At 41.1% G+C, this 18,743-nt stretch overlaps 2 protein-coding genes and 1 non-coding gene across 9 annotated transcripts in view; 1 reads left to right on the forward strand and 2 right to left on the reverse strand.

Moving 5' to 3' along the window:
- Positions 1 to 8,493, forward strand: part of SLC22A18 (solute carrier family 22 member 18) — a 224,632-nt gene extending 216,139 nt beyond the window's left edge. Inside the window, exons 13-14 of one of the 3 annotated variants that reach the window (XM_050953712.1) lie at positions 5,603 to 5,692; positions 7,529 to 8,493. In XM_050953712.1, the coding sequence (XP_050809669.1) occupies positions 5,603 to 5,660 (58 nt within the window). In that variant the 3' untranslated portion in view covers positions 5,661 to 5,692; positions 7,529 to 8,493. Of the gene's footprint in view, positions 1 to 5,602; positions 6,496 to 7,528 lie in introns of those variants that run through there. The other 2 variants (XR_007774503.1, XM_050953711.1) reach the window with 2 other exon arrangements.
- The window catches only part of NAP1L4 (nucleosome assembly protein 1 like 4), a 50,856-nt gene that overhangs the window by 27,087 nt on the left and 5,026 nt on the right, over positions 1 to 18,743 (reverse strand). For all 5 annotated transcript variants that reach the window (XM_050953729.1, XM_050953732.1, XM_050953730.1 and 2 more), the window contains exons 2-6: positions 16,788 to 16,819; positions 13,124 to 13,185; positions 8,613 to 8,712; positions 6,521 to 6,662; positions 4,054 to 4,140 (exon numbers count right to left, since the gene is read on the reverse strand). In XM_050953729.1, coding sequence (XP_050809686.1) covers positions 4,054 to 4,140; positions 6,521 to 6,662; positions 8,613 to 8,712; positions 13,124 to 13,185; positions 16,788 to 16,801 — 405 coding nt within the window. In that variant the 5' untranslated portion in view covers positions 16,802 to 16,819. The remainder of the gene's footprint in view (positions 1 to 4,053; positions 4,141 to 6,520; positions 6,663 to 8,612; positions 8,713 to 13,123; positions 13,186 to 16,787; positions 16,820 to 18,743) is intronic.
- LOC127053022 (small nucleolar RNA SNORA54) lies at positions 2,624 to 2,753 on the reverse strand. Its single transcript, XR_007774944.1, has one exon. It is a non-coding gene; the product is annotated as a small nucleolar RNA SNORA54 (small nucleolar RNA).

Genomic DNA, 18,743 nt, shown 5'->3' on the forward strand with positions numbered 1-18,743 from the left:
ACTCTTCATAATTAAGAGCCTTCCTCACTTAGTATAAAAAGTACAGTAGAACCTCAGAGTTACGAACTGACCAGTCAATCACACAACTCATTTGGAACCAAAAGTAAACAATCAGGCAGCAGAGCGCGCACACACACACAAATCACCAAATACAGTACAGTACTGTTTTAAACTACTTAAAAAGGGAAAGCAGAATTTTTCTTCTGCATAGTAAAGTTTCAAAGATGTATTAAATCAACATTTAGCTGTAAACTTTTCGAAGAACTATAATGTTTCGTTCAGTTACGAACATTTCAGAGTTACGAACAACCTCCATTCCCGAGGTGTTTGTAACTCTGAGGTCCTACTGCAGATGCTGAAAATGCTGTCAGATTCCTGAAAATCGTGACTTGAAAGTTCATGCTTAGAGATGGTTTTAAACGAAGATCGTCAATTCCACTTACAAATCAAATCAAACAGATCCAAAGTTTTACAACTGTCTTTCCATATTTGTAAATTTTAAAGTAGGTGCAACTACTGGTAGTTTGGCACTAGTTTAAAGTGCTTTCAATTTCCATGGAATTCTTGACTAAAAGATACAAACAGATAACTTTCCAATTTCATTTGCTATACTCAGGATTTTTTTTAAATACACTAAAATAATAAAGACAGGTACATGCCTAAACTAAGTAGATGTACACCTCTACCCCGATATAATGCAGTCCGATTAACACGAATTCAGATATAACGCGGTAAAGCAGTGCTCTGGGGGACGGGGCTGCTTTACCTCATTATATCCGAATTCGCGTTACCGCAAGCGGTTCCTCTGCACCCCCCCCCCATTACTTGCTGTGGCCCTCCCCAGGGCCCCACACCCCAGCTCACCTCCGCTCTACCTCCTTTCATGAGCACACCGCAGCTCCGCTTCTGCCCCTCTCTCTCAGGCTTGCCACGGCAATCAGCTGTTTTGCACGGCAAGCCTGGGAGGGAGGGGGAGAAGCGGAGCTGAGCAGCATGCTTGTGGGAGGAGGTGGCGGAGGTGAGCTGGGGTGGGGAGTGGTTCCTCTAAGCCCCCCTTACTTGGTGCAGCCCCCCTGCCCCAGCTCACCTCTGCCTGTCTCCTCCCACAAGCACACCGCACACTTCTCCTCCCTCGCAGGCTTGCTGCACAAAACAGCAGATTGGTGCGGCAAGCCTGAGGGTGGGGGAAAGGGGGAAAGCTGAGCTGCGGCATGCTCATGGGAGGAGATGGAGTGGAGGTGAGCTGGGGGGGGGGGGGGCGCCACAGAGGAACTGCTCCCTGCTCCAGCTCAACTCTGCCTCCTCCCCTGAGTGCACTGCTCCACTCCCCACCTCCTTCCAGGCTTGCTGGGCCAAACAGCTGATTATGGGGAAGAGAGAAGCTGGGGCAAGGAGCAGTAAAAGCGGTTCCTCTCCCTACCCAGATGTAACGCGGTCTCACCTATAACACTGAGATTTTTGGCTCCCAAGGACCGTGTTATATTGGGGTAGAGGTGTACTGTTCTACAGGGCAAGAAATAGACCAATCCTCTGTTTCTCATTTTCACTGTGCTCTAGCTAAAATTTAAATTGGTAGCTTGTGGGGCAGAGACAGTCTTTCTAAGTCTTCTTGGAAACATCTGGCAAATTTATGGCTGATGTAATAATGAAAAGTACCTACAGAATATGCTATCCAGGTTCTTCTCTCTGGGGCACAACTCCACAGTCTTCAAATATATTACAAGATACGTGAAAGCTGCTCATTGTAAGTTGAGAAAAAAATTTAATACAGTACTAAAATTCAGCATGGGATTGTGCTAATACATGTCCCTGCTACTATGTCCTCATCCTACAACACAGCAAATCCAGTTCCTGATCATGGAGAATTCTGCAGCTTTTCAGTAGCAAAGGTAGCATCACCAGAAGCATTTAGAATTGCCTCCAACAAGATCTGCTATTTGAGTGATGAGTCAAGAGCAGGGAACAGCAATTTATTACAGTTACCAAAGGATTGTGTTTGGGCAATATTTATAGCAGTTCATAAGATTAATTGAACTTGTGTATATACATACGGATAGGTAAACAGAAAGTCTCAGAAAGCATTACAAACTTCAATTGCTTGAGGACTGCTGGAAGTTACCAAAAAATGGTCCTCAACACATGCCAGTAACTTCATAAACTGTTGCCACTCATCCCATAGATTTAGAAACCTTGTCATTTGTGCCTGTGGTAGTACTGTGGATTACCATCAAACACAATGAGTAGTAAATATAGAATGAGGGTAGTATTAATTCTGCACAGAGATTAAGAATGACCAAATAAAATGGAGAACAACTCAGGAAGAAAGGAAGTGTGTATGTATGAGTGAAAAGCACAACAAACGGCTTAAAATTTAAAAAGAAGTTTCTTCCCCTCATAAAGGTTTTAAACTTTGAGAGTCCCTAAAACTCATTAAATATAAATGGAATGTGCTGAAGCTATAGAAGGCCCTTCTTAAATCTCAGTATTTTCTACTATACTCAGAATATATAAAAAGCATGCTGGCTGCTGGATCTTTATTGGAATAAAACTTGCTTTACAATAAACTTTCCCAAAGTCTGAGATATCTATTTGTCAAATCTATATTCATAGCACTAAAAGCTAGTTATGTCCCCCAAAATAAAGAACAGCCAGCCAGTCAGTCAGCCAGCCTTCTATTACTTTGGTGATTTATGTAGCACTGGAATGGAACCCATTAGCAGAAAGATACTGTCAACAGGTTACGAACAGTGCAAATGATAAGGAACAAACAACTGTTAAACAGTATTGGTTGATGGCAATATACTGGTGTAAAAATTCAGTAAGTTTCTGAAATTTAATCTTAAATGGCGAATTTGAGGCCAGAAGTGACAACCATGATCATCCAACCTGACTTCTTGCACACTGCAGGCTACAGAACCTCACCGATCCACTCCTGTAGTAGGGACACCACCTCTGGATGAGTTACTGAAGTCGTCAAATCTTCGTTTAAAAACTTCAAAGTTACACTGAATCCATCATTTACTTTGGTTCAAACCAGCAAGTGACCAGTGCCCCAAGCTACAGAGAGAGGCAAAAAACCCCAAAGTCTCTTCTAATGTGACTTAGGGAAAAATTCCTTCCCAAACCCAAATATGACAATCAGCTATACCCTGAACATGTGCTCAAAATCCAGGACAGACATACATCTAGTAAAGTTACTTGTAGTAACTCAGAGCCCTCCCCATCTGGTGTCTTGTCTCCAACTGCTGGAGATACTGTCTACAATGGCATATGGACAATCCATGATGGCTGTTCGCAATATCATCATACCATCCCCTCCACAGACTTATCACCTTCAGTCTTAAAACAGATTAAGTTTTTCCCCTCCACAACTCCCTTTAGAAGGCTATTCCAGAATTCCACTCCTCTGATGGTTAGAAACCTTTGTCTAATTTCAAACCTGATTTTACTGTTGGGCAGTTTCTATTTATTTGCTCTTGTGCCAACACTGGCCCTTAAATAACAGGAAGGGAGAGGAGTTAAGTCAAGTCTTCTTATCTTAGGTATTTTTGCTTAAGTGAAAAATTAAAAGTAAACTGGATTATAATTTTAGAACACTGAATCAAGTTTGGGTTTGTCTATGTAAACATTTAGTTCACAGCAAGCTAGAGTAAGAATCTATGCCACGCTAGCTTTCCATGGACCAACTATCTGTGTGGACCCCGCTGACACGCATTAACTCGTTTGATAATACACTTTGATCTGGTCCTCTTGAAAAAGGATGATATCAAAGATAATTAAACTTAATACATGTCAGCAAGGTCCACAGACAGTCCATGGTGGAGTAGAATGGGGTAGATTAAATTCACACCCCAACTTGCCAAGAACTAACTGTTCGTGTAGAGAAGTCCTATATGTCATTATGTTCAGTCCAGGCTTGTGCTTATTACAAGAGTTCTATAAGAAATCTAGATTTCAAAGAGATTAGATTTAAGACAGTATCTTTCAGGGTAGAGAAACAAAATTAGTCCTTTATCAAATTTTCAAACTAATGATTAGTTTGTTTCTACTCACAGCTAGTTTTTCTTCTTCCTCATTTTCACTGTGCCACTCTGACTCTGCATCCGTAGGTTCAGCCTCACCAATGACAAAATCCCTTCTCTGCACAAGAGAATTATACATTTAAGGGAGAAAATATTAAAGCAGTAATTAAGGTTACTCTGAACAATTCCCTGGGCTGCTATGAAAGGTTGGGCAAAATTACTGCCTCTGGCAAAATACAAAAACTAATTCTCTCGTAATGACTTCCAGCTTGCAAAACAATCCTTAAAAAAACAAAACAAGGAAAACAATTGACTTACTAATAGAATAGATAAGTACCCCCGATTATTAGGGTAAGAGCATGAAGCTAACAGACAACTGATTACGGTGGTTACCACATGTATTAACAGCAACATAAATGAACTAAACAGGACTGGAGATACTTATGTTTAAAGTGAAATCAAAAAAGCGGAAGTCACAATTGTCTGTATTGTGCTTTATTACAATTTCAAAAAGGTACAACTGATTGTCAGCAAAACTAACTTAGCTCAAATACTTTGGCTATAAAAAGTTGTCAAATACAGTTTTATTGTTCCTACTCTTGTATAGCAGTCAGGGTATGTCTGCAAATAAACCACTGTGCTGCTATAGCATTTCTGTGAAGATACTACCTACGCTGATGGAAAGGCTTCTCTTGTCGACTTAGCACTGTCTACAATGGGGGTTAGGTTGGTTTAACTGCATAGCTCAGAGGTGTTGAATTTTCACACTCCTAGGTCAGGATAACTGTCACTTAATTTTCCAATATAGACCACGCACTAGCTGCACTTTTGCTAGAGACCCTTACACAACGGGAGCAAAAAAAAGTTCTGTACAAAAGAGAAATCCTCAGCCGCAGCAGAGGATCACAGCAATGGAGGAAAGATGGAGACTGCAAATATGGTATAAAGTTCACTTTTTCACTGGCTCTGCACCAGATAAGTCCTCAACTTAACTTTGGAGTAGCCTAATGGCTGAGTTACACAGGCTGCCAACACCACCAAGAGGCTGAAAATGCAGCCAGAGACCAGCAGGGCTTAGTAAAGAACCAGCCACACACACTTGGCCAGCAGCAAGGAGAGCTAGTGCAAAACCAGTATACTAGCTCTATGTCACCAGAAGATTCCCCTACAGTAGTATGCGCCTCCTTCGGCCAGATTCTGCCAATGCTCCAGAGTAGAGAAGCTGTGCGCCATCTGAGAATCTGTCCCACTATAAAAAACACTACAGTTTTTGATATGGTCAATGTCAGAAAATTCAGAGTCACAGGTATCAATTGTAGGAGTTCGCAGCAGGCCACAAATACACTTTTCACATATAAGAGAAGTCCAATTACAATCCTATCGATTACACAGAAAAATGCATTAGCTATGCAAAGAAAATGAAGACATGAACAGACAGAGGATGAAATTGTCTCCAAAGAGTTCATTATTATTTATATCTAACATGGTGAATGTTAAAGCTAAAATTTAGGTATGAACCAAGAGCACACATCAAGAACAAACAATCTGTTGTACTAAAGAATGTTCTCTACCAATTACAGGAATTCTTCTGTCAAAGAGAAGAATCTTTGTCTATTTTGTGCAGACGTCTACATTTGAGAAAATTTATACCACCCTCCACCTCCAGAAAGGTTTTTGCTATTTTCCCATTATTGAATGTAAACAAAAGAAAGCGTGACTTATGAATATTGTCATAGCATCAATAGTTTTGTTTGTGTGTTATGGTTTTTGAAACAATTTTTAAAGTGAGGAGGCTGGGATCTAGAAAAGTTGCTAAAATGTACTATCTAGTGCAGTTCTAATAAACCCAAGAGACCAGGTATAGGATACAGACTCACGATATACCTTCTTTTACACCCAGCAACAAGTTCAGGGATTTTCAAGGTATTGCCTTGTTTTGTTGGCCGGTTTCATTCCTTTGTGAGGTTTTGTTTATTTTTTAATATATAGTCAACTAATCTGAGTGCCAGGCCTTGCAGAAGACCTAACTGACTGACCGGTGCTGGTGTAGTGATATCAAGAACATGCTTTGGATATGCTATTGCACCAGCTATAGAATCCTGTAAACAGGAAAACTGTCCATAAATCTTGGAGTTTTTAATACAATCAGAGGAATAGGAAAGAGTGCTTTACACAGCTCTCCAACAGTTCCCCTCTTTAGAGTTACGAAAGGAGTAATTAACCCAGCCTTTATCACTGGAAGTACAGTTTTTACAATATGGAACATCTGATAGGATGAGAAAAAAACAAGAGCTAGAGTTCTAGATTGGTAATCCAAGTTTCTCTTTAAGGCAGCTGGGGGCGGGGGGGGGGGGGGGGGGGGGGGGGGGAAGAAGAGGAAAGAGAAAGGAGAGATCATTTGTTTCTATTTGTTTTTATTTTACTCTTCTCTATTTACCTCCAAACAAAGGAAGTTTGAGAAAACAGCAGTTTTGAAAAGATCTTTATAGTCTTCCTACCTTATCAAAGAGAGGTTGATAGAGGGCTGCATATTTTCTCTCTAAATCATGAACTTCTTCATAAAATTTAGCTTCTATATGGGCACACTTCACCTGGAGTTGTTTCAAGGCATCAATTCTTCTTTTTACTGCTTTTGGTAACCTAGACATAAACAGCTCAGTAAGTCTAGAAAGTTAGCATCTTCACATCTAATAGTCATTGTGCATTATCCTGATATTATAGCTATACTCTTTAGTCATAGGAAGCTTTGGTTTAGCCTTAACACCCCCCCCCCCCCCCCCCATGTTCCTTTTTTAACAGGGCATTTCAAAGCTTTATAAGAATCTTTTCTTATCCATGTTGTCCTTGATACTATTACCAGGGGTCTGAAACTCCTGGCCCGCGGGCCACCTGCAGCCCAAGAACCTTCCCACTGCAGCTGGCAGAGGAGAGATGCAGGCAGCCACGCTGCTGGCAGTGTTCGCTACAGACACTGCCCACCCCGTAGCTCCCATTCCCTGGGGGAGAGGGACAAAGATATCATCATTAGTTGCCGGGCAGAGTCAGCCATGGAGGCAGCATCACTTTTCCACAATGAATATAAACAAGTCAAAATACCAAACAACTATCTGAAGCACACCTTGCTGCAATCTTGCAGGTTTCAACTGCTCAGTCACTGAGGCCAAACATCAACAAACTGACAGAACTGAAGAGTTGCCAGGTGTCTGGCAAACACTGAAAACTAAGGAGTACTTATGGCACCTTAGATTTACAAATTTATTTGTGCATAAGCTTTCATGGGCTAGAACCCACGAAAGCTTATGCCCAAATAAATGTTTTAATCTCTACAGAGCCACAAGTACCCCTCACTGTTTTTGCTTATACAGACTAACACAGCTGCTCCTCTGAAACTAAACTCTCTGGCAGGGGAAGAATTGTATAAAGTTGTATGACAATTTTATTATTTCTAAGAAATTAGAAATAAAAAATACAATATAAACGTTTTCTTTTCTGAACACCATCTTCAGTGACATTATTGGCCCGCTACGAGGATTTGAGGACTGGCACTGACCCTAAGGTAAATAGAGTTTAAGATCCCTGCTATTATCTTCCATCCCCTAAACCAGGGGTAGGCAACCTGTGGCACGTGTGCCAAAGGTGGCACATGAGCTGATTTTCAGTGGCACTCACATTGCCCGGGTCCTGGATACCAGTCCGGGAAGATCTGCATTTTAATTTAATTTTAAATGAAGCTTCTTAAACATTTTAAAAACCTTATTTACTTTACATACAATTTAGTTATACATTATAGACTTATAAAAAGAGACCTTCTAAAAACGTTAAAATGTACGACTGGCACGCGAAACCTTAAATTAGAGTGAATAAATGAAGACTTAGCACACCACCACTTCTGAAAGGCTGCCGACCCCTGCCCTAAACCATCAGCCTCCCCTATATTTCAGATGGCAGAAAGTAACTTCTTTTTTCACATCTAAGTTTGTGCAATTACAATTACGTCAACCCTTCTGTGGAAAATAATTGTGTATTTTGTAGAGAAAAGCATGTATTCATGGGCTGTACTCTGGAACATATAAATGTATACATTGACAAAACAAGGCCAAATTCCCAGATATGAACCAAACCTCCAAAAGCTTCCCTGAACAGATTAGCCTGTTCTCACACTCTCACGCAGAAGAGAAAGTTTCAGAAGTGTTGAACCCTTCACTTTATATCTTAGTACTGACCCTAGAGAACTCAGTTCTAAAACCCAAGCATAATCCAGTGAGGAGAGATGATGATAGAAGCAATCTCAGAGAAGTCATCCAAAACCCAGTTAAAGGGAATTGAAGATGGGCATAAAGTCTGAGTAGTGTTCAGTTTTAACTTACCACTAAACTGAACTACTCTCCTATCAGGATGCAATCTTAGGTTAGTAGTTTGTGGAACTGATCGAGAGCAATTTGGGTCCTCCTCTCTACAATGGTGGCCACTGCACCATCTATTAAAGCAGCAACACACCATACTCTGACATTTCCATTTTTCTGACTAAATAGTAACTCTGATCTGTTATTTTTTCAGTCTTGCTGAAAGTGAGATATGCATTGTACTTACGTTTCAATATAGCTTGAAGGAGTATGAGACGAACTGTCAAGTCGCTCCTGCAGAGCTGCCAAGACTTGTGGATTTTGCATCACTTGATCTGCTAGCTTTTCTATGAAAATAAAAACATTCTTAATACAAATCTGAATACGTTAGGATTGATTTGGTGCTATATTTAATATTTTGGTAGTGCCATTAAGCAATATTATTGAGCCTCTGGATCATAACTATAATCACCACTGTACTGGACTTTCAACAGCAGCAAAATTGGTTCAGGCTCAAACCAGAAAGAGAAGTGATATTGATGGGCAGGAAAATGCATACGGAGAATCCCAAAACCACAGAAATGTAGCACAGAAGGAACTTTGAGAAGTCATCAAGTCTAGTCCCCTGTGCTGTGGCAGGACCAAGTAAACCTACACCATCCCTGACCGGTGTTTGTACAACTTTTTAGAAACTTCCAATTATGGGGATTTCACAACCTCCCTTTGGAGCCTATTGCAGAGCTTAACTATCCTTATACACCGAACTTTTTCCTAATTTAAATCTCGCTTCCTGCAGATTAAGCCAATTACTTTTTATTCTATCTTCAGTAAACATGGAGGAAAATTGATCATTGTCCTCTTTAATAGTACTTAATATATCTGAAGACTTCAGTCTTTTTTAAAGACTAAAAATGCCAAGGGTTCTGCCTCCCCCCCCCCCCAATTTTTCCTCATGCACCAGATTTTCTACACCTTTCAGATTTTCTCTTGCTCTCCTCCAGACTCTGTACACTTTTTCCACATACTTCCTAAGATCTGGCACCCAGAACTGGACACATTACTGCAGATGAGGCCTCGTCAGTGCCAAGCAGAGTGGGACAATTACCTCCAATGTCTTGCATACCCCAGAATGATATAAGTCTTTTTCACAGCTGCATCACATTGTTGATTTTCATTCAATTTGTGATCCACTGTAACTCCCAGATTCTTTTCAGCAGTACCACTTTATTCCCCATTTTGTATTTGGGCAATTGAATTTTTCTTGCTAAGTGAAGTACTCTGTACTTCTATTTATTGAGTTTAATCTTGAGGAATTCAGACCAATTCTGCAATTTGTCAAGGTCCTTTTGAATTCTAATCATATCCTCCAAAGTGCTTGCAACCCCTCTTAGCTTGATGTAATCTGAAAATTTTATAGGCATATTCTCCTTTCCATTATCTATTCAGTATTTTCCATTAATGGACTTAGTTCCAGACCCACAACTGACCCCTTTGGGACCCCACTAGATATGCCATCCCAATTTGACAGCAAACCATTGATAACTAATCTTTGAGTATGTTCTATCCAACAGTTGTGAACCCACCTTATAGTTATTTCATGTAGACCACATTTCCTTAGTTTGCATCTGAGAAGGACACGAGGATGCCAACTGCACCTTTTCCAGTTGAGAAGTATGGCCAACCTTTGCAATCAAGGTTCACAACAGGAGTGATGGGGCATGGTGGATTCATAATTTTCCCTGAAGAGCATCTGGGACTTGCAAGTTCTTCTACCCTCCATTTAGGCATGGCTCAAGAGCTTGAACTAGTCTTAAACAGGAGGTGGGAGTGGGAAGAACACAGAAAACTACTGTGTTATATTTTTGGACAGGTTGCAAACTAACTGGGGCTGTCCTTTAAAATGATCAAAAGCTTTGAGTAATGCAGAATGTAGCAGCCTAGCTTTTGAGCTTGGCAAGGTGCTATGAGCACTGTACTGGCCATTATTCATTTTCAAATACAATTCAAGATTCTGGTTACAATTTACCAGACTCTTCAGATGGTGTGGGAGCCAATAATAACCTGAAAGATCCTGTTTTCCCATGTCCCACTGTGGGAGTTCAGATCTATTGCAATGCTCCCAAAGTTAAATTCTGCCATGGGAAGCCCCAAGATACTCTTAGTAGAAAAATCTATGCTTTTTATCTGTCTCTCTCTCTCTCCCTCCCTCCCTAGTGGCCTGCTCAAATTTAATAAGCTTCACATACAGTTTAAGACTGCCAAAGCCTCGGAAAGATTTTTGATACAATTTAATAGTAGGGATTGGTAGCCTGATATGAAGCATGGGGTTTAAGTATGCTGGCCTTTAAGCATAAAAGCTGCTTTTTTTAAAATACAGTTTTGAAAGCATTTTAGGCGCTTGGTGCTGGCCCCAATGTATTTCTAAATTCACCAAAAACACCTATGAAAGAAATTTAAGATTGCAAAATCAAGCACCCAGATTATGCGATACCAGTATTAAGGTTGCCTGTGCAACCTTAATGAATCCCACCGTGTGTGCACAGACGATGAAGTCTTTAATTTGAATTTTAGAATTTGTTGAAAGATTCAGCCGAAGGTTTTTTCCCCGTCTTCACCAACAAAGGACATTCTTTGGCGAACAGACTTCAAGCATGTTCAAAATCCCATATAGTGAAGAACTAAACATAGGACTGGAAGGGATATCGAGAAGTCTTCTAGTCCAGTCCCCTGCAGTCATGGCAGGACTAAGTATTACCTGGGGCATCCTTGACAGATGATTGTCTAACCTGCTCTTAAAAGTCTCCACTGATAGAGATTCCACAACCTCCCTAGGCAATTTATTCCAGGGCTTAGCCACCTTGACAGTTAGGAAGTTTTTCCTAATGTCCAGCCTAAACCTCCCTTGCTGCAATTTAAGCCCACTGCTTCTTGTCCTATCCTCAGCGATTAAGAACAACCTTTTATGTACTTGAAAACTATTATGTCCCCTCTTTTCCAGAGGAAACAAACCAAATTTTTCCAATCTTCCCTCATTGGTTATATTTTCTAGACCTTTCATTATTTTTGTTACTCTTCTCTGGACTTTCTTCAATTTGTCCCCATCTTTCCTGAAATGTGGCACCTAGAATTGGACACAGTACTCCAGTTGAGGGCTAATCAGCTTGGAGTAGAGCCGAAGAATTACTTTTCGTGTCTTGATTACAACTCTCCTGCTAAGACATCCCAGAATCATGTTCATTTGGGGGGGGGGGGGGGGCGGGCCCAACAGTGTTACACTGTTGACTTATTTAGCTTGTGGTCTGCTATGACCCCCAGATCCCTTTGCGCAGTACTCTTTTGTAGGCAGTCATTTCCAATTTTGTGTGCACAACTGATTGTTCTTTCCTAAATGGAGTATTTTGCATTTGTCCTTATTGAATTTCATCCTATTTTCTTCAGACCATTTCTCCAGTTTGTCCAGATCATTTTGAATTTTAATCCTATCCTCCAAAGCACTTGAAACCCCTTCCAGCTTGGTAGTGTCTGAAAACTTTATAACTGTACTCTCTCTGTCATTATCTAAAAAAATCGATATTAGCAGAGCTGGAGATGGAATAGATCCCTAAGGGACCCCACTCATAATGCCCTTCCAGCATGACTGTGAACCATTGATAACTATTCTCTGGGAATGGTTTTCCAACCAGTTTTGCCCCCACCTTATAACAGCTCCATCTAGGTTGGATTTCCCTAGATTGTTTATGAGGTCACGTGAGACTAGAGTCAAGCTATACCACGTCTGACTGTTATATATACACACACCATGTTAGATATACTGACCTATTTATCACCTTACTATCTTCTGGATGTTTGCAAACTGATTGCTTAATTATTTGCTCCATTATCTTTCTGGGTACAGAAGTTAAGGTGATTGGTCTGTAATTCCCTGGGTTGTCCTTATTCCCCAGGCTGTCCTTATTTCCCTTTTTATAGATTGGAACAGGGCAAATATAGTGCCAGTCTTCTGGAATCTCTCCTGTGTTCCATGACTTTTCAAAGATAATTGCTAATGGCTCAGATATCGCTTCAGTCAGCTCCTTGAGTATTCTAAGATACATTTCATCAGGCCCTGGTGAATTGAAGACCTCTAATTTGAAGTAATTTTTAACTTATTCTTTCTCTATTTTAGCCTCTGATCCTAACTCATTTTCACTGGCATTCTCTACGTCAGATGTCTAACCACCAACAACCTTCTTGGTGAAAACTGAAGCAAAGAAGTGATTAAGCACCTCTGCCATTTCCACATTTTCTGTTATTGTTCCCCCCGCCCCCAACATTGAGTAATGTGCCTACACTGTCCTTGGTCTTCCTCTTGCTTCTAATGTATTTGTAAATGTGATGTGCACAAAAGACTGTCCATTTTAAAATGTTTAAAGATATGCAACTAATGATCTTCAAACTCTGAAGAAACTTGCCAGAGCTTTACAAGCCAAGTCTGAAGTTTCTATTTTATGATTTTATTTAGTTGCAAAATGTTCTGATCAAAGATAAGGGTTTTCACATTTGAACAAAACTGGATCAACTGATTTGGTCAAAACTTAGAAATGGCCTCTCAGCCTTAACTACGGGTCACTACTAGAGCCTTAAAGAGACACATGCATACACCATTTTCGATGTAAACATTTTTGCAGGTGTATAGAAAAGGATTTCAGCGTACAAGAGAAACAGGAGACTTACCACGATTAGTATAACCTTATACAGTTACTTAGAATTCACACTTACCTTTTTTATCACTTGCATGTTTAGCAGCTTCCACAGAATCTGACGCAGCATCTTCTGCTTTACTAAAGAAGCCAAAGTTAGATTTACACATCAAAAGGTAACACCGGCTCAATATTTGCTATTACATCTAATTATGAAATCACTGAAAGTATTTTATATTGCAAATAAAAGAATGCTATTTTTAAAGAATGATGCACAACAGAAGTTAAAAATATGTAGATTCCATTAAAAGACATCTGTTGTCATCAGTACTTTGAGTTCAGATGTCTTTGACCTGGATATCAGAGTGTGGATATCAAGCTAATTGTTTTCTCTCATGAAAGTAAGAAGCTGAGGGAGCTGTAGAGTCAACACCTAACCCCGTGTGGAAGGCTCTCAAATCAACTGAGTGACCCTGGAGCTGCATCCATCCTCACTTGGCCAGGAGGATGTTGTGACACAGGGTATTTGAGCAAGGCTTATTTGACTTTCATTTAAGAGTGGAGAGATCCAAACTCTTTAAATAGTGAGGTAAGGAGAAATATAGGTAAAACTAATCATTCAAAGCCTCTCTGAGCATAGGAATCAAAACACCACACCTAAAAAGTCCTGTGAGAACAAGAATTTCAGATAAACATATTTGGGGATTTGTTTATTGAAATCTGAATAACCTGAAATTCAGGAACAATCAGCGTTTACATTTAGAAGGAAAAAAATCATATGAACCCATTAAAGCCAAGTTCTGGGAGATGTGCTGGCTATAAAAGCTTCCTCAGCAACATAATTTGGACATGAAGGCTCAGAGAGATCAAATGTAAATAGTTATGTCTCTTGATACCTGAAGTGCAGACTGGACTTTGTCAGCCGTTCCTTAACTTTAACAGAGTGAACCATATTTTATTAGAAGGTAAATTTGTGAACCATCTCCACTACGATTTGCGCTCATGTAGACTTCCTCACTCATTCACAACAGCATAACCTTGTTGCAGCTACAGCAATTACTTACATAGAAAAGTGATACAGGGAAACGGAAGTATTTTTAGCCATCTTTTACTCATTTTAGCTGCTGAAGACAAAAAGGACCCAGCACCATGTAGCTGGTCAGCAAGTGCTCCCCAAGGCACTGGTGGTTCACAGACCCAGTCTGTGAATCCGTTGAACAAAATCTCTAAATTCAAATGCAAGGAAACACGTATTTTTACAATTTTTCATAAACTCTTGTTTCTTAACTAGACTGTAAATTCTTCAGGGCAATGTGTCCATACACTTGTAATGCACAATGTGCAAGGCCCTACTTGAACTGCAGGATGATTATCAAAAAATTGTGGCTGAGTTGCAGACAACTCATGGGTAATTTCAGAAAAGTAATAATGGACCTTATTATTTGTGGTCCATTACTTTTCCACTGTTGGCCACCTGGTGCTCCCACTGTCAAAACTGCAGTGGAAGCCTAAAATTGTGGAAATTGCAGATTCCACAATATCGCAAGTTAAGTAGGGCCTTGATACACTAGCATCTATGAAAGTTAAAAAAATATATGCCAGATGCAGCATTTTATATTATTTCCCTACTCAGATGTAGGGAATATATTTCTAATTAAATAGTCAAAGAAGCCACTCTGATTACCACAGAGTTAGAGAAAGCTGAGAATCAGATTTGTCCTAAAGATGGTAAAAGGAGAGCTGTTAGGGCAAGTTAGTTAAAGCTGAACCTTTGCTATCAGTATGTAAATTCTGTTTCAGAGACCAGTGTATTTTTACTAAACTCTAGTTCACAAACATAGTTTTAGAACATTAGATGTTGGTAGAAGCAAAGTCCTTCATGTGTAGGAATAATGTTTTGTGCATCATGTCCAGCTTTGTACAAGATCAAAGTCATGATATGTTCTTTCTCCTGAGGAACTTAAAATATAAGCAACATCTTATTAGTACAAAAGGGAGTAATTACACTGGGGACTCTCTCCCAATGAGGCAAGAGCAATGTTGGGACTCTACAAAAGCATACAATCCAGAAGAATTAAATACAGCACAGAGCCTCAAAGATCAGATTTCCCTCTCCCTGTAAAACATCAGATCAAGAGGGATTTTTTCTGAATCGCAATAAAAGCAGTTACTTTTAACAAATTAGAAAAAAAGTTGCAATTTCAGTTTGTGCTCACCTTGCTCTTCTTAAAAAAATAAGACTAGCTTACCAGCAAACTGAAAAGTGCTTATACCACTTAAACTATTATGTTGATAAACTTTAGATGGACATTTAGATACCAAGGAAGTTATTTTAAGACCTCTGAATAAAATATATTACAGTTTCTAGACAATTACTCCTGGAGGAATTCTGCACCACAGCACATGTTCCCTGCAGAAAAAAAGGACTTTCTGATGGGGAAACAAAGGGAAGCCACAAGAGTGGTCATGCAACCCTCCCCAGCAGTAAGTTTCAGGTGCCCAGGGCAGTCGGCAGAGAGGTAAATCACCGTGGGGCAGGGGCAGGACTGGGGAAGACCCAGTGGATGGCTCCTACCCTGCGCAGGGGTCAGCTGCTATTCCCAGCTGGGCTGGGGAGGAGGGGACTTCCTCTTCCCCTGCACAGCATCCGAGGCTAGGTCAGACCCACCCCCAAATTTCTCCTCAGCTGTAGTAAGCTCTACAAACTCCCCTGCTTCCTGCACCCATTGCTCCTCAGCTGCAGGGAGTGGAATCCCTGTACAGTGAGCTGCTCCCCCATCTGCCCAACCCCCATGCATCCAGACCCCTTCATACCCAGACTCTCCTGCTGAGCCTCACTCCCACCCTCCTGCACTCAGAAACACCCCCACAATGAGCCCCACTTTCCCTGCATCTGGACACCCTGATGAGCCACCTGCACCCAGATCCCCACCCCACTGAGCCCCAACTAGCTGCACCTGGATCCCCATCCCACTGAACCCCACTCCTCCCAGCATCTGGGCCCTCTACTGAGCCCCCGACACCCAGAGCCCCCTACCAAGCTCTCCCCCCCTCACTCAGACCCCTGCACCTTCGCCTGGACCCCACTACAGAATCCCATTACTGTTACCCCCAGAACCTTCCAACAAGCCCCTGTGCATCCAGATCCTCCTCCACCCTCAGATCTTCCACTGAGTCACCTGCAAACCCTCTCAACACACACCTGAATCCCCCCCACACTAAGACCCTCCACACTTGGATCCTGCCTTGCTGAGCCTGCCTGCCCACTCCTGGAGGGGCCCTTGCGTGTTTCTGTAGGGCTGGCCCTGTCCTTGCACTATGTAAGGGTTGGGTTCAGCCTCACCGCTGAGTCTGGGTGGGTGGAGGCTGCACAGTGATCTCCCACCTCTGTGCAGCCAGTGGCCTGTGCTCCCCAATGCCATGCTGGAGCATCCACATATATATGACAAATAAAATTGGCAGAATTTTTTAAATATTGTGCGCAGAATGCCCTCAGAAGTAGACAATACTAAGAACAGAGTGATTTTACACATGACCATTTGTGCAACATTCTTAGCTTCCTATGCACCAATTCATCTTCCTTTTTTGTGGGATAAAGCATTAATGTTCTGGATAGCCTTCTCTATTTTTGATTTGCCAAGTTTCATGAAAGAACCACTCACTAAGATACTGGTGAGCTCTGAAGATGGGTAAGTAGCAAATAATTTCTGTTTAGAACAGATATTGAGAGCATACTGACTTACCTATTATCTGCCATCTGTATGCTTGTATCCACCTACAAATTAAAATATAAAATGTTTAAGACACAAAATACTGTTCTCATATAAAATTATCAAAATCTGATTAAAACCTCAAGATGCTTGCAATACTAGCTGTAGGATCTGCTAAGGAACAATCAACAGCCATAAGCAGGATCTTATGTACTGTACATCTTTCACCGGACTGGTCACACCGAGCATCATATCTGAATGTAAGTTTATGAGCAGCTGTTCTAGGATGTGAACTCATGGAATATTTCTTTTTAAATTGCTAAATAGCTCTTCGCATCCCTTAAAAGTAAGTATTTCAGCCTGTAATCTGTTCCTATGGCATCATAAAACCTGAGCTATAGACTAAAAACAAAAGTGTTAAAGCCTAGGTTATGTATCAGTAAGATAGTTCTATTTGATAATCTCCATTTAGGTTCCCCGCTCCTTTTCTAAAACAGGATTTTTTCCTCTTATGTTACCCAGTACTTAGCCATCTCATTTACCTCCTGTCCCAAACAGGAGTGCACATACATATTCTCAAATACAAACATAACAAAGGGCAGTACAACTAAAGAGCTGAAATACTCCTGACTCAGAAGTTTTAATAATCAAGATTTCCCCTTTTTCCACCTCCTAGTCTTTTCCTCCCATACTCTTTCCAAACTTGAGAGAGGAGAGAGAGCATGCAGTATTTCCAGCATTTTCTTCTGTCTCTTTCCCTCACACTAAACCTCATACCTGGCCCTAAACACCAGTCTTATTCTCAGTCTCTCTGACCCAGTGACTATTTGCATATTCATCCCAAATGGAATAGCTTCAATAGGAGAGATTTAGAGAGCCCTACATCAGAATATCCCATAGCTCAGTGATTAGAGGACTCTCCTGAGAGGTAGGAGACCCTTATTCATATCCTCTCCCTTCTTGAGGCGGGGTGTGTGTGTGTGTGCGCGCGCGCGCACGCTGAACCCAGGTCTCCCACATTCCAGGGTGTGTGCGCGCGCGCTGAACCCAGGTCTCCCACATTCCAGGTATGTGTTCTAACCAATGAGCTAGGAGTTAAGGTGGGCACAACCTCCCTCTTCCTCCTCCAGCAGACAGATTTTGAATTAAACCTGATCTGGTATGCAACCTCTGAGCATACCTACCTGATCAAGCCCCACATGGGAGAATGCCTGTCTTCCCCTGGTTCATGCACTGATCTGGGGTTTAGGTTCAGGAAACCTAAAGTGAGGCAGCAATGCACGTGTACAGACGCAGAAACTTCTGCACCTAGAGAATGTTTCCCTGAAAATTTAGGCACCAAATTTAGGCACCTACAGAAGTCAGCTGGAGTTTTATCACAGTAGAGCCTACAATTGTGACTTAGGAGCCAAAGGCTGGGATATAGGTGCCTAAGTACCTTTGTAGATTGGGGCCTAAGGCCCAGTTTGACTATTGCCATGTGTCAAGCAAGCTCTGAGGAAGGCCAATCTCCTACATGGTAGGTATAATAAATTAATATCAAGACACCAACTGCTGCTGCAATATTCTAGTAGCAAGCACTTACGTATCTCCTAGAAATCTGAGGCATCAGAATTTAGAAGTTTAGGGCATCACAGAATCCAAGGCCAGAAGGAACGTGACCAGCTAGTCTGATCTTTGATATAACACAGGCCACAGAATTCCCAAAAAAATTCCAACAGCATATTTTTTAGAAAAATTTTCAATCATGATTTAATAATTTGTGATGGAGAACCCACCACTTCCATTGGCAAATTGTTTCAATGATTAGTTAGTATCACCACTAAAAATTTATGCCTTATTTCCAATCTGAATTGTTCTAGTTTCAAATTCCAGTCATTGCATTATACCTTTCTCTGCTCCCAGGGGTTCTCAAACTTAATTGCACTACAATCCTCTTCTGACAACAAAAATTACTACATGTTCCCAGGAAGGGGGACCGAAGCCTGA

Source organism: Gopherus flavomarginatus, chromosome 5 (assembly GCF_025201925.1).
Source record: "Gopherus flavomarginatus isolate rGopFla2 chromosome 5, rGopFla2.mat.asm, whole genome shotgun sequence".
NCBI lineage: Eukaryota > Metazoa > Chordata > Testudines > Testudinidae > Gopherus > Gopherus flavomarginatus.